The sequence below is a fragment of the Protopterus annectens genome, chromosome 16.part0 (genome assembly GCF_019279795.1).
Source record: "Protopterus annectens isolate FY-2018-M chromosome 16.part0, PAN1.0, whole genome shotgun sequence".
Lineage (NCBI taxonomy): Eukaryota > Metazoa > Chordata > Ceratodontiformes > Protopteridae > Protopterus > Protopterus annectens.
Window position 1 is genome coordinate 288689934 of NC_056750.1, and position 16614 is coordinate 288706547.

Genomic DNA, 16614 nt, shown 5'->3' on the forward strand with positions numbered 1-16614 from the left:
ACTTTTGTCTTTTGAGAACATGCAAAGGTCAGTAGTTAACCTTCCTTCTGGGTAAAAATTCCTTGAATGCCTCTATTACATTTGCTTCTCAAGTAACTAAGCAAGTTTAAACTGTGTTCATAATACTGTTGCTTCCTCTGTAGAGCTGCTGCATATGAGTAGGTATTGAGAAGACTATCTTGGCTTCATTCTCATAATCTTCCTTAAGATCTTTAAACTGAAATTTTAAATTCTCTTTTAGTTAGGGAGCTTCCTTTTGGCCCTTCTGCAGCTGAGGTGTTGAAGAAGTGTGATGAAAAGGGAAAGTTAATAAAAGGAATGCTTCCTTTTAAAAAAGGAAAAGAAAAATTCACCTGCACCTCAACTCCCCTTTTCTATAGCCATTTAAGAAGCAAGGTGCCAGCAAACAGGATTTTGAAAAGCAGTAACAAAGAGGCTGCAAAAAGAAAGGAAAAGCCTGAAAACATCAAGAACGGTCTACTCAGTCAACATGACTTTTGACTTGCCCAGGTCTCTCCCCCTTTTCATTCTAGCAACCGCTCCCTCTCTCTGATGCTTCATCTTCCCTTGTGGCACCAGATGGTTACAGACACAGGGATTTTGACTCTAATAAGTCAGAGTTGCAATTTGCAATAGGAATCCCTTCCTCCTTCCCAGGGAATTTCTCTTGGAACATTAAAGTAAGTTTCTCTCTTTACTCCCATTCTGCATCAAGTGCTGACCAAGGGAGTTATAGAACATGTACTTCTCTGCCACTTGGGCAAATTTATTTATTTATTTGACATTTGTTGACCAGTTTAGTCTAACTGGTCAGATACCCATTTTCAGCAGAGACCTGAGGAGAAAAGCTCCAAAAGATACATACATGATATAAATTTACAGCATTAGTGTTGTCACATACAATATATACATAGAATACAATTGCTTTGATGCTTACATATTTACATAATATAATGTGGGCACAAGAAATTAAGTAGTAAAGGTATCGAATACAGTTAATTCCCGTACATAAATCACAGTAGTAGTAGTTTTGATGTTTACGTATATATGAGGTAAGAGGTAGGATTAGGATAAAGTATAACAACACTTTGGGGCAGAGAGTCTAAATAACTGATTATTTTTTGGAACAAGCAAAGAATTGAAAGGAATTTAGATAGTTGGGGAGGAGGAGAAAGAACAGGAGTAAAAGAGGGGTTAGTTGTACTAGAGGAAGATTAAATAGGGTCATGGCAAAGGCAGGTCCTTGAGTTTAATAGGTGGGCTTTTAAAAGTGTTTTTAAAACCGAGTTACTGATTTTTCTTACATGTGAATGTAGTTTATTCCATGCATTAGCAATAGAGTGATTGTAGAGAAATTTGCCAATGGCAAATGCAAAGACTGTTACTCAATGATTTTTCTGGTACAAAAAAGAGAAGCCTCCTAGAGGTCTCTACTGGACCTTTCCTTTCTAAATCTTTGTCAAGATTCCGAAGTTCAAAATTTTATCCCTTCATTCTCTTCCTCTAATTCCCTCTCTAGACTTTATGGTAAATTTAGATTTAACATTGCTATTGACAAGCAGTTAAAATGTTTTTAAAGGTTTGTTATGTCCAGAGTACATTATCAGTCTTCTGTTTTACCCTTTGGACTTTTCACAGCACTGAGTATATTCACCAGTTTTCTTCCTCCAGTCCTTGCTCATTTCATGCTTCAAGGCATTCATATATTTCCATATTTAGACTATTTTCTTGTCTTTTCAAACTGTTTTTTATTGTCAAGAGTCTTTACAAATGGCCGAGAATCTTCTACTCATCATGGGGGTTCAAGTCAATTTAAAGAAATCTTCTCTCATCCCTGCCCACAGAATTTTACTTCTGGGATGTCTGCTACAATTCTGCTTTAGGAAGAGTCTTTTTTCATTCAGACAAAGTATAGATGTTTTAATAGTTATTCCTATGTTTCTCCAATCTCAGCCATGCATCTGGAAGTGAATTTGTTAGGATTTTGGGATACGTAGTATCTATAGTTCTCATGCTCCTGCTGGCCAGACTACATATTCAAAAAAATGCAGTGATACCTCAGCTCAGCCTGAATATTCAGCATCGGCACTTTTTGTCCTTTTATATCCCAGTTCTGGGATTTGTAAAATGGGAGATTTTTTTGGTGGAAAGACCATATCTCATGCAATCCAGGTCTCCTACTTTCCTTTCCAACCCCAATACAATCTGTGTCTACAGATGCATCAGACTTGGCTGGGGTATTGTTTCCAGAGGGAGTAAAAGTCATGCTCTGTGGAGCCCTTCAGTCAGACCGAAACGCATAAACATCAGAGAGATGTTGGCAATGAACAGTGCTTTAAAAGCCTTAAATCGTCTCTGGTCCCCAGGACCTCTACAAGTGTACACACACAACACTATAGTGATGTAGCGCATGAACAGTTAGGGAGATACCAGATTCTGACATTTTTGCAGACTGCCTATAACAGCCTGTGAAATAGGAATTCAGCTAATTTTTACTCTGCAAGGTTCATACATTCTGTCAGAGTAAAACCTTATTGCAGACAAGCTGAGCAGGACGAGGATAGAACCCTACAAATGTATACATCATTCTCGGATCAGTTCTTAGACGAGCCCAAAGGATGATGTATACATCATCCTGGGGTCTTCTAAGAATTGATCCAACAGTAGCAAATGCCTCATGTAGATCTGTTTGCTTCCTTTCAGAACAGGTCGAAAAATTCTGCTCAAGGACTCCCTGCAGAAAGGACTGGAAGACAGCTCATGGACAGGAATGTTCCTGTATGCTTTTCCACCCTTTCCACTGACATTCAGGCTTCTGAAAATCCAGGACTCTGACAGAATTGTGATGGTTACTCCCTTTTGACCCAGGCAACAGGGTTCTCTCTTCTTTTCAATCTGGCCAAAGGCAATTACCACAAGCTTCTCTACATACTGGATTTGCTCACACACAAGACCAGGGTTGCTTGATACACCCCAGCCTGAAAAAAAAGTTCAACTACTGACTTGAATGATATAATTATAATGTCTTTTAGGCACCTTTTTTCTGAGAATGTGCCTCAGTTACTAAAGCAGGTAAAAAATGTTGATAGGAAACTAAATATGTACGAGTGGAAAAGATTTTTAGTTGGTTAACTGTCCAAGAATCAGTTTTTGCTACCTTTTGTTCTTGATAATTTTTATGAATTACAGTCCACTGATTTTTATTATTCCTCTGTCAAGTTGCATTTGTTGACCACTTCAGCTTCTCTACCCTAACCATGCTGAAGTTACAGTATTTGAAAGGAGTTTTGCATATCTGTTAACATAGGAAATGGGTAGCTCCTCTTTGAGATCTCATCTTTTTGCTTGAAAAGCTTACTTTTTTCTCCATTTGAACCAGCTCATAAGGCTGAATTGAGGTTCTTAACATGAAAGACTGTTTTGCTCATTGCTCTTACTTCTGCTTGGAGAATATCCAGATTACAAGTAGTCAGCCCTACCTTATTTTTTCATAAGGGCAAAGTTTCTTTAAGAACTAATCCTTTTTTATGACTAACATGATCCCTTTACTTTAAGCTAAACTATTAAGCTCCCTCTCTTCTTTCTTGAATCCAAGAATAAGGGAGAAAAGATTCTTTATACTCTAGATATTCACAGTTAACTCAGAAACTACTCAGACAAAAGGTTAACCTTCAGGAAAGGTGATCAACTGTTTGCCTTTTACAAAGGTAAGAGGAAAGGACAATTTGTGTCAAAGCAGACTATTTCAAGGTGGTTGTCTCATGCTATTGCTTTTTGTAATACCAGGAATGGTAAGCGATTTCCAAGCATGGTTATGGCCTAGTCCAAAAGGACTTTGGATTTGGTGCCTTTCTTGAAAGAAGTAGACTCTAGAAGTATTCTAGAGGCAGCAACTTAGTTCTCTGCGCACACATTTCCAAAGGAATGCAAACTGGATTCCTTCTCCAGGTCCAGAACAGGCTTTGCTAGGACCATTCTGTAGGGATTCCTGGAGTCTTAGTTATTGGCCTCCTCTGTTTTTTTTAGAGTTTGTAAGATACGGTAATCTACCCATATGGCTTACGCTACTGCAACAGTGATCTATATGTTGAATGTAGTACAATTGTGCAAATAAACTTACCATAAAAATTGTCAGAATTACCTGCCCCCCCCCCCCTTCCAGACTCCTTTTTGTTGCTGTTTTTCCTTTGGTGTTGGTGTTGCCAGGGTGATATACTGGATATGGTTTATTTTTGGCTTGTTTCCTAGCAGTGTTCTTTCAGGGCTCTTCCCTCACTTTCCAATCAAAAAATATTCTGTGTAATTTGCTCTCCAGCTATCTTTTTAAGGAGCTCTCCTTGAGCTCCTGACAGTTAGAGAGTGTGGAAGGCACCCTTAGGCTTTGAAAAGCTGGAGGGTCATTAGGGATTGGACCTATAATTTAGGCTATGGTATCAGTGATCTGTTAGACTATCTACTTTTATGTTACGTTTATTTACACAAATATGCTTTCTTCATCATTGTTCAAGTTGCTGATAATCATTTCATTAAACATGTTTAAGCAATGGTGCATGTTGCCAGTTGTGATGCATTGACATGCTTTTTTGTGATTTATATAAGACTTAAGAATTTACGATGTATATTAAGAGGTAAGTGAGCAAAGTTTCTTGCTATACCCTTGATGTTATGAACTGGCAGATTTACAAATTCCAGTTAGTTAGACTGGTAAAGAACATTTGTTGACTTTGCTGTGCACCAGTTTGTTGGAATGAAACAGTTTCTTGCCATTCACAATATTTATTTTTGGGAGGTCAATACAGCTCTGCTGTCCTTATATGCAGGAGAGGGTACATTGAAAACATAACTACTGCTACACACTGATTGAAAAAAAAATGAAGGTGGCAATGATAAGGACTTAATAAATGCTACAGATGTGCTTAGTGCTAAGAAAGAAGGAGGGGGAAGTGGATGCACAGTGATCACTCTTTAAGTGTGTAGGTATGAAAGAAGGGAGAGTTTATGAGGAATTGGTTGATTGGCTGCATACAGGAGCAGCTGAGTATGTCTGTATCCTGAAAAAGACAAATTAAAGTGATCAAAATGTTATCCTTCTTTTTGGAGATAGAGCTCACCTGACCTCCTTGCAAGGTGCTGTGCCACATGTCCCCACTAATACAGATGTCTTTGTGGTTGTGGCACTTTAATGAAAGTGAAAACAATGCACATTTTGGTTTCCATGTTCTCACATTGTTCAGTAATGCTGTTCATCATTACTCAGTATTCTTTTCCCAAATGTCTGTACTGGGTTCTTTCCTGCCAACCAGTCAACCAAACAACTACCAAATATACATTCAGTAATTATGGAGAGAGGACTAGATGAGGAAGATTTATTTCTAGAACCTAATGAATATTATTGGCTAAGGGGTGGAAGAGCAAGGCTAACATCATAGCTGGGAAATAGATTCCAAAAGAAAAAAGGAGGGTTTAAAGTGATACTAAATAATAGGACACAGTGACCTTTGAGAAATGAGGAGCAAGTGAAAACATTAAAATTGCAGATGCAGTGAGAACCATGAGTAAGAAATCAGAGCAGAATAAAATCACGATTTCTTTGTTACACCAATGATTCAAGGATCGGAAAGGATGAGATGGTCAGTGTTAAAACATAAAGACCAACAAGGGAAGAGGGAAGGGATATTCTGACAAGTGCTGAAAAAGGGAAAAGATAAAATATGAGCAAGGGGAACCAATAACAAATGTATCGGAAGAGTAATGAAGCTAAGAAAGTTGGTGCTGAAAAATAATGATTATGAACACAGAAGTGTACAGACAGCAAAACATTCATGAAGGAATAGAGACATTATACTGACCATCAACATACAGTAGCAAATGTTAAAAATATCCTGCATGTTTGTGGAATAGGAAGACTATTACACATTTTTGGTTAAGACTGTTTTGCAATTGAAGTAGTTCATTTTTTTTATTAATGCTGATCTGTTTCAGATGTTGACATCCTCCAAAGGCTGGGCCTCACAGGAAGGAAACCAACAGCATCTTCTTCCTCATCCCACTTTGCTCCACAGGGAGTCATACCTTTCAGGTCTGGAATTATCCTTACCCAGAGGGCCCGCATTGAAGCACCTGTCAACAACATAATTCCTGCTGCTTTTGGCACAAACGTTACCTTTATCCTAAGCCTCTGCTCCCACCGTATCAACAGTGCCTTCCTATTCTCTGTGAAAAGCAAAAAGAAGAAACTGCAGCTTGGAGTGCAATTTATACCTGGCAAAATTATAGTTTATATAGGACAGAAGCAGTCTATATATTTTGACTATGACATTCATAATGGCCAGTGGCATAATCTGGCCATTGGCATTCAAGGCCAAAAGGTCACATTATATACTTCTTGTGGGAAGCGACATGTACATGCAGATCTGCATTTCAAAAAAGATGAGAGTTTAGATTCAGAAGGATCTTTCCTTTTAGGGAAAATGAACCAAAATTCTGTTCAGTTTGAAGGGGCTATTTGTCAATTTGATATTTATCCCTCTGCCAAGGCAGCTTATAATTATTGTAAGTACATTAAAAAGCAATGCAGGCAAGCTGATACCTACAGGCCTAATCTCTCTCCTCTCATTCCAGTTTTACCCAAAGATCCAAATGTCAGTGTCACAGTAAAATCCCTTACAGAGGCCCCAGTATGGAACCTTAACCTTACAAAAAGGACTGCTTCATTAGGAATGTCAGGGACATCTGCATATGAAGCAGCAACTTTGCAAGTCAGGTTACTTGCACAGCATCAGGGTACCACTGTGATTTCTTTGATTCATCAGCATTCAGGTTCAGTGACTCCTGCACTATCCAAGACCCAAACCACAGCAACACCACTCAGAATAAATAACATAGCATCTAGAGGGATGTTGGACTTATTAGCCATTTCTACATTGAAGCCAAGCCTGCAATATGGTCACAGTTCTACTATTAGCAAAAAAAGTGCAACTCATGAAACCAAGTTAAAGATCCACCAAAAAGGCCCAACAAAGATGGTGACAGCCACACCATCTCCTTCTAAGTTTATGAAGAAAAAAGCAGAAAATCAACCAAATGAGACACACCCTGGGCCTCCCAAACAAACCTTGGAAATCATGGCAGAAGAGCATCTGTCAAAGAAGCAGTCAGTCCTGCTGAAAAATAAGTCAGACCCAAAAATAAGAACTGCACCCACCACTAAACTTAGCACAAGCACCTCTACTGTGACACTCACTGCCAACGATGGCTATCACATCTTCAATTTGGATGGGCCTACACAGTTTCCTCTTCTTGCTGGACCACCAGGGCAAAAAGGAGAAAAAGGAAATATTGGCTTACTAGTAAGTGTTTTGTTTTATTTCAGTAAATTAAATTGTAGTGTTTTTAAAATTGATAAACAGTGAACTTTATGTAGGAATGTGTTAATTGTGTTCTTCTACAGTAGCATATGGGTGGCAGGACCACTAATTAGGGGCATTTCAAGTATGAGTTAAATGCTGTGACTCTCTTAATGTACTGCCTGGTGTGATACTGGGCAAATTAACATGTCTTGTATCAGAAGCACTGTGATTAAGTAGCAGCACTTTTAAATCGCTTCCCATAGCATTCTTTTTGTGTAATAGTTTCATATGGAGCCTCTTTGTTTTACAACTTAGGTGTCATGTGTGGCACTTTATTCCAAAACTTTGTTAGCTTAGTTAGGACCAACAATGGACTAGTTAAATTAGCACTATCTCTTACTGTAGTCTTGTCTTGTATCAACCATTTCACCCAGAATTTCACTGTTAAACATAATCATGTTTTAAATTAATCTTCTTTGGTGTAGGAGTGCTTGTTAATTGTATCAAATAAAGTCTTGTAGTGTTTATTTTATCTATCCTTTGTTAACTAGATAGGTGGGTTTGTCAGTTTTAAAACAGGTATAAAGTATTTATGTTGATGTTAGCATTACAGAGCATGCATTTCTTAACAAAGTCAGTGGGCTTGCCAGTTTATCCTTTTCAGCAACAACCACATCAAAGGCAATTCCAGATTTAAAACTGATGCAAAATATATTGTAAAATAAATTTGGAATACTCATACAAAAAATCTACTCTCCTATTCTGGTTTAATATGATTTCCCCTGTTCTATCCAGACCCTGTAGAGATGCCATAGGTAATGGTATCTTACTGGCACAGTTTGAATACTGCCTCCCACTAATTGCCACAGCTTCTAAAAGAAATGTATCTACCATTCAGTCCATTTCAAATGCCATTTGCAGATCCATCACTGTGTCCCAAAGAAATGAACACCACTGCAAAACCAATGAAAAAGCTAAGTTGCTACCTGTGAAACAATATGTTGACTTCCTATTTGCCTGTCAACTATTTAAACTTATCAAGAATGACACCTTCCCTCCTATAGCTTCCCCACTATTCAGAGATGCACCAACAGCCTTAGACATCTTAACCATACATGTCCTCTCCTCCAAACCCCTCAAACGAGGCTTGGTTGCACAGACTATGCTTTTTCAGTTCTTAGCCTCAAACTGTGGGAATATTTCCCTTTTTTTCTTAAAGATTATTTCTCTTACCCTATTCTCCTTTCACAGACGAAGGCACATTTCAAGACTCTAGGAAAAAGCAGCTGCTCTATATCTGGTTGTATAACTTAACCTCTGCAGTCCTCTTCTTCCATCTGCACACTTTTCTCTGACTCTATTTTTGATTGTGATCCATTGAGCATGCCAGCTCTGATTTCCACTCTCTATATAATGTATGTATATCTTGTGCTTTTTTTCACTCAGTCTATATGTAATGTCATTTACCTATTGCCTTTATTCCCTCAAACCAACTATGATAATCACTTTGTATGTAATATATGTATAGGTTAGAAATGCAGACCTAAGGTTATTTGAGTTGTTTCTTATGGACTGAACAGCTGAGAGTGATAGGCAATAATTTTTGTGCCGAAGCTTGAATGTTAAGGTTTCCAGCAGCAAGGTCACTCTAGCTGTAATTGACTGCCAGTGTTTGCTAGGGGGTCCCTGTCATTCAAAAATGTGTCACTTTTTTGTAAGCACTATTTGACGTGGTCGTGAGACCTGGCTTATACCTGATTGGTCTCCTGCCAAACGTAAGGCACCAGGCAGATGTAAAAAATAAAACAGTGTTCAAGCCCTTAGACCTCCTTCATATTCTTATTTACTCATTGATTCTGCTGTAAACCCATGTTTTTATGTATATTCGGTTCCTCTGGTTGAATTAGCTGTTGTTGGAGAAATTATCCATTTACCTTGAAAACATAACACAAAAACGATCTTTGGTTGAACTCACCGCTGTTTATTTTCAGACAGAGGAGTGCTGCAGTGTTTTTTGTCTGAAAACAAAGAACTGAGAGTTTGTGTAATCATTTTGTGGTAATTGGATAATTCCTCCATTGTCAGCTATTTCAACCAGAGGAACTGAAAATAAATAAAAAAAAAATACACACAGGCTTAGAAGAGCATCAGAAGGAGCTCTATGGGCTTTACCACTGGTTATTTTTTCTGTCATTCAAAAAGAAGATAAACCTACAAAATTTGCTTAATGCAATCTGCAGCAACCTTGTGGTATGCTGTGAATTAAGAATAACAACAGTTAGAGCATATTCTAATGTAAGATTCAAATCTTTCATTTCATTGGCCTTTGTTTCATGTCTGCATAAGGAGATTTGAGACTGTAGGCAAATTTCAGTTGCTGTAGTAGCTTACCTACAATTAGTTTGTATGTGAAGTAATAGAGAGGTTTTCATTAGGCAACACACCAAGATATTTCTGTAGTCTTACGTGGTAGCTTCAGACACTTAACTGTTAAGTGTTCACAGGCAGCTAGTTTTTGTGGATACAAAATAGCAAAACTGCATATGTGATCTGATTTATAACTAGGTGTAAGCACAAAAGCCAGTTCCAAGGAATAGCAAAGTTCTTTTGTAGTAGTGTGAGTATCAAACTGGAAGAAGATTCAATTTTCCAGAGAACAGGTCATTTGCTTATTAGGGAATGCTAATAAATGAGAGACTAGTGGATAAGTTGTTTATGCTAAGTGAACCCAGACACTCTCTTGTTTTAAAAATTTATATTTGATATGCTTTTAAGAGAAAATTATATATGTTCTGTCTTGCAGAAGACATGCAAACCAGTTCTGGGTAACTTAACCAAAACTAAGCTTGAATTATGTATTTTAGCACTAAGCTAATGTTGAAGGTTCTTTTTAGGTCTAGACCCCCCTTATTGTTTCTCCATACCAGAGTAGATTAAATTGTTCACCTTAAAAATGGTAATAAGTTTGCTATAACCCCTCTGGAACACATGCTGACAGTCAGAATGTTTTTTTTTTTTTAAATGTGGTCAGGAATTTGTTGGGATGTAATTTTATCTGCCTACTGGACAAAACAGAAAAATGGCTATAGCTTTGTAGTCTGCTGCAGTACATGGTTTGTTGTTTGCAGAGCTAGGTAGTATTTGGCATTCTTTCAGCTATAACATAGTCTAGTAAGGTTAGTACTATAAAAATGAGTGGCTTAGATTTTATTTTTTTTTATTTAACATTTGTTAACTGGGAAAGTCCGACTTGGAACGAAGCCAATTTTCAGCGGAGGCCCAGGGAGAAATGCTCCAGATGCATGTCTTTGTGACTCAGATATAACTGTATTGGCAAGATCTGATATTGTCTTTTTCATCCGTTCCTTAACCAGTAGGTCTCAGATCTGACTTCAACCACTTCTGCTAAGTTTGGCTCCCTTTACCCATAATCCTCTTCTGTAGCCTGAATTACCTCAGATCTTGTTTGCCACTTCAGCGTTTGGAAGTGGTCTACCATAGCTTGGTTGTTATTATTCAGATAAATGGAGCTTTTGGTTTTGACCTAGCTCTCATAGGCTCTTCTATTTTCCAACCTTCCCTGTTTTTTCATGTGTGTGTGTGTGTGTGTGTGTGTGTGTGTGTGTGTGTGTGTGTGTGTGTGTGTGTGTGTATGTATATATATATATATATATATATATATATATATATATATATATTGGATGTTATGCTTTTCATTCTTCCTCAACATATGGGTTACGGATCTGACCTCGGGTCTGACTCGGCTGCATTCTACAGACTTCAGATCCAACTGTGGAGCTCCTCCCTCTACCCATAATGCCCTAGTACATCCTCAATACCTCAGATCTTGTTTGCTGCCATCACACACACACATAGATCCCCTGTCTGAGCATTTTTTCAGGTTTCTTGATTAGCCATAAGTGTTTATCTTCTCAAAAATATTTCTCTCTTTTAAAATTTAATAAAAACTCTTTTAAAAAATCTTTCTCTCTTATATTTAAATTAGAAATGTTCTCCCTCTCCCAGGTTATCTTTCCATTAGCCTAATTACTTTAAAAAAGCAATTTTCTTAATTACCATTGTTGGTAAAGGTGCTCCTCAACTTATGAACAGGTTACATTCCTGGGGGGTTGTTGTAAGTCAAAAATGTTTTTAAGTCCAACACACCCTTCATGATTAACAGAATGTGCTCAAAATTGTATCAATAACCAGCAAAAAGGCAAAAGTGCCCCCTAGTCATTATCCTAGTAACAATCTATGAATCTAAGGCACTGCCATTGCTTTATGTAACTTTCTGTTATCTGACAGGGGATCTGTTCAAGCTTGTTACCTATTTACTTTTACCATACTTCACCTGATTGCTGCTATTTTGTATTAGATCACAGAAACGTACACAGCTGTAATTTCAGAGAATGAAAGTACATATGTAAATGCTGCTGTATTACTTTAAAATCATGCTGCAAACAAAAATGGAACTTAAAACACTTCATTAATGACTACATAAGTGTTGTCATTTGTAACCTTATCTTCATACTGTTGTAGTTGAACAGTGCAGCAGAAGATGTTCTTCGTGTTTCGCTGTTGCAGTCATCAAATTTGGGTTATCTACCTGCAGGTAGCCCTCAGTCGGCCTGAATACCAGAGTCTTGGGATTTCTGCATTGGCTGCTGTCGCTTCTTCCATGACGTCAGGTCGTCATGAGTATAAAACATGCAGCTGACACCATTACATCAGCTTTCTTGCCATGCAGTGTCCGAAGCAGAAGCAGTTCGCAAGTGCCGGTCGGCTGCCTCCTGAAATTTTCGTTTTTCGAGTTTTAGACCTGAAGTCTTCTAAAGGATAAGTACCCCATTGGGGATCCTTTTATCTTACTCTAACCGATGTCAGAAAAAGTTAATATTTGTCTTGCCTGTGGAAAGCAAATACCTCACAGAGATTTTCATTCTTACTGCTCACCTGTTTAGGCCCAGACCACGATGTTCCTCGCTGTCGGTTTTGTGCCTTGTTCAATGCCCGAACTTTTCATCATCGGGCTGTTTTGTCACTAAATTCTTTTGCTCTTGTTCTCCGTATTACGAAATGGCTTTGATAAGCCATCCGACTACTGATCTTCCAAAAAAAGTAAGGATAAAGACAGAGAGAGACCGCATAGGTCCAAAACTACCGACGAGGCTTCCGTTAAGCTAGTTGCCAGTCCGCCGATACTCAGTGAGGTGCATTTGCAGCCCCTGATACCTGCTTCTACAGATTCGCAGGCCTCTACTGAGACCCATTCGGAGACGGTATGCCGCAAGATGCTTCTTTGACTATGGAACCTGTGAATGTCTTTACCTTGGATGGGTCCGGAGCCGCTGTGCAGGAACCGTCTAATGAGGGTGTATTCAGGCCTTCCGATTTTCATATTAAACTGACAACTTCATTTCAAACCAAAAATACCGAATTTCTCAGGCCCAGAGTTCGCACTACGCCTAGGAAACCGATGACCAAAGCGCATTCTCAGGCCTACATGCCTCAGAAACAAATGCTTAGAATGGCTGAAGATCTTATAACTTTAATTAGGGGAAGCCAGCCTTCCCCATGAAAAAGACCAAGAACTGATTTTCCTGCTGATTCTTCAGATCATGAGTCTGTTGACTCTGATCCTTCTCATTACCAGGACATACCCTTATCTACCTATGAGGATTCTGATGCAGAGGATTCCATTACCTCTGCTTCCCCACCAGAAGATTTTTCTTTTGGTGAAACCCTGCATACCCTTAGAGAGCATTTCTGCTGGGAGTGCCAGGACTACCCACAGTCCAAAAAGAGACTCAGGGAATTTTTAAACTTCCTCAGCACAGGCCCCTAGCTCTCCCTCCTGTTCTGAAAATTGTAGATGATGTCTTCTTGGAATCCAGCCTTACCCCTGATACTTTGCCTCCAGCTCCCAGGAAACCTGACAGGTATTACAGAATACCTGACTCCCACAAATTCCTCTTTAAGAATCCTACTGTGGATCCAGAGACCATTTCCCAGGGACCTAAAGGCATTAAGGCTACAACAGCCAAAAACCCTATCCCTTTGGACAATGACTCTAGGGCTTTAGACAGATGGAGGTAAGAAGGTATACACCTCTGCTTACTCTTGCCATTAGGGCTTTAAATTGCCAGTTTCATATGTTAAAGTATCAGCAACATATTATGGAGCTAATTAAACAGAAAATGATGTTGATTCCTGATAGTGCAGAACATAAAGATTTACAAGAGTTAATGCATTCTGCTAACCAAGTTGGAAAACATATTTTGCAATGTGGTTTTGATGACTTAGAAGCATCTTGCAGGGCTGCTGTCACTGAGTCTGTTCTTAGAAGGCATGCTTAGCTTGAGGAACAAATCTTGCCAGACCATGTCAAAGCTAAATTACTAGATGCACCATTAAACCAAGAATGCCTGCTGGGCAATAAAGCAGAAGACGTCCTCAAAAAGATGGAAGAAAAAGCTAAATCTATGCAAACTGTTAAAGATTTCCTACAGGTACAGCCACCTAGATTCAGTAGGCATTGGCCTTCTAAAAACTGGTCATTTCCAATCCCTCCCAGACCTTCTCAGTCCAATCCCAGGGGCAGCAGACCACCCAGATTACAGTCTCAGGGTATGCACAGATCTAAGCAATGGCGTGTGCCCACCTCTAAAACAGGGAGTAGTAAGCCACCTTCCTATGGTAAACTCTCACAATGACTTATGCTTAACTCTTCCAAGCCTTGCCCGAGTACTTGCACCCTTAGGAGGAAAACCCACCCTGCATGCAAAAAAACTGGGAGCACATCACCCAGGACAGATGGGTCTTAAACATTGTATCCAAGGGATACAGATTCTACTTCCACTCACTGCCAACTCCAAGCAGATGGCCAGACCTCCCCCCAAACCAGTGGGCAGAGGCCCAAAAGCAAGTACTTTCTCTTCTCAGTATCAAGGCTGTTCAACATGTCCCAGCAGAGCAAATGGGACAAGGTTTTTACTCCATAGTGTTTTTGGTACCCAGAAAAGAAAACTCTTGGTGCCCTATCCTGGATCTGTCTATTCTCAACACCTTTCTGGTGGTTCCAAGGTTCAAACTGCTTACTCTCCAACAGCTGACAGGTTCAGTGCAAACTTCTCCCCCCCCTCCCCCCCAAAAGGAGAGATATCTATACCAAACGATTGCAGCCCCCCAAACATCTCCAGCGCCCAAGTGAGAACTGCTCTCGCAAAACACAGCATCCATGGGACCTGATGGTGTCCCCGGCTGTGTGCTCCATGAACTCAATGAGGAATTAAACCCACAGCTAGGACAGCTGTTTAATCAAAGTCTTACCTCTGATACGCCCAGGAGAGGCGCACTGCAACTGTGGTACCACTTCACAAAGGCGGTGCCTCCACCCCTGGAAATTACCGCCCATTAGCTTGACAAGCCTTATCTGCAAAGCCATGGAGAGGATCATAATGGACCTCATAAATAAAGACATAGGAATTTGCAGACTTTGGATCCAACAGTTTGGCTTTGTCAAAGGCAGATCATGCCTTTTAAACTTGGTTGACTTTTTCAAACAGTCACCAAAGCCATTGATGAGGGAAAGGCAGTCCATACAGCCTACCTCGATCTGGCTAAGGCCTTCGATACAATACCCCATTCGGTATCATTGAAAAACTCATCAGCTTAAATGTCAACCCATACATCACAAGATGGGTTGCAAACTGTTGAGTGACAGAAGACCACAGGGTCAGAGCTGCTGGCGCCATGTCAGACTCACTCAAAGCCTGTCACAAGTGTGTCCCCACAGGCTCCAGTCTGGGCCCACTCTTGTTTGGCATCTACTTTTCCAAGTACAAGCAAACACAGGAGGGTTATAGCTGACAAAGTTTGCAGATGACTGCAAAACTGCCATAGTAGAAAACACATCTGACACAGATATCCTTCAGAAGGGTCTCACAGAAACGGATAACTGGTGCCAGAGCCACGCCTAAAGTTAAATGCCAAAAATGCATAGTCATACCTTCGGGAAAAACAAGGTTACCCCTAGCTACCAAATAGGTGGCAATCCACTGAGCACAGAAGAAGTTATCAGGACCTGGGGACCCAGGTTGATAGTAGTCTGTCATTCGACACCCATGTAGCTAAAGTAGTTAGGAAGACCTTCTACATTGCCCACCTTATCATGAAGGATTCTCATCTAGATCAAGGGAGGTCATAGTCTCCTTTACTCATCACTCATCAGACCAATGATTGAGTACAATGCCCCATTCGAATGTATCTGACCAGACACTTGCAGCAGCTGGAGAGGCCACAAAAGTTCCTCACCAAAAGGATAAAGGGTCTCAAAATCTGTCCTATGCTGCCGACTGAAAGAACTCCAGCTCTATTCAGTAGCTACCGCTTGCTCAGAGGTGACCTTTGCCTAACATACAAGGCCATGTCAAACCCAGATTTGATGAATATGCTTCACCTCAAAAATCTAGATCCATCAGAGCCACAAGGGCGGAGACTTAAACCTTGACACGGCTATTAATAGGGCGTGCTGGAGGGATAGATTCATCACCCAAAGACTCCTATGCTGTGGAACAAAAATCCGGTACATGTGAGGCAGAGCACCTCGCTGGCCTTGTTCAAGAGAAATCTTGACCAATGGATGGGAGATCGCAGATATACCCCAGGGATTACCTCAGTGTCACTGCTCGACAGAGGCACAGAAAAATAATGGGTATAGTTCCCCATACTAAAGGGGTGGCCTAAGCCACAAAACGATGGGCTAGGCTTGTAAATGCCCTCGGGCAGATAGCCTAGTATGAACCTATGAACCTATGAACCTATGAACCTATGCTAGCCAAGGTCTCCTGGCTAGCCACCCTGGACTTAAAAGAAGCTCATCTGCACATCCCCATAAGGGAATCTTGCAGGAAATATCTGCATTTCAGGGCAGGCTCTATGCACTATCAGTTCTCTGCACTTCCCTTTGGCTTATCTACTATGCCCAGGGTATTCACAAAATGCCTAGCTCCTACCATTGCATATTACAGGCAGAGAAAAATTCAAATTTACCCATACTTGGATGATTGCCTGATTTAGGCGGACAGTCAGGAATTTCTACGGCAGCACCTGACATTTGTAAAGAGACTTCTAACTTCACTGGGATACACAATCAGTGAAAAGAAATCACATCTGGTACCCAGCCAATGGATTGTATTCCTGGGAGCAAGCTTGAATACAACTTCCCAGATGGCATTCCTCACTCCAGAAAAACAAATTTATT

General features: G+C 40.0%; 1 protein-coding gene across 1 annotated transcript in view; it reads left to right on the top strand.

Annotated features, from left to right (window-relative positions):
• LOC122790500 (collagen alpha-1(XXVII) chain B-like) overlaps positions 1–16614 on the top strand; it is a 2222694-nt gene that overhangs the window by 431119 nt on the left and 1774961 nt on the right. Inside the window, exon 3 of the mRNA XM_044058048.1 lies at positions 5983–7349. Coding sequence (XP_043913983.1) covers positions 5983–7349 — 1367 coding nt within the window. The remainder of the gene's footprint in view (positions 1–5982; positions 7350–16614) is intronic.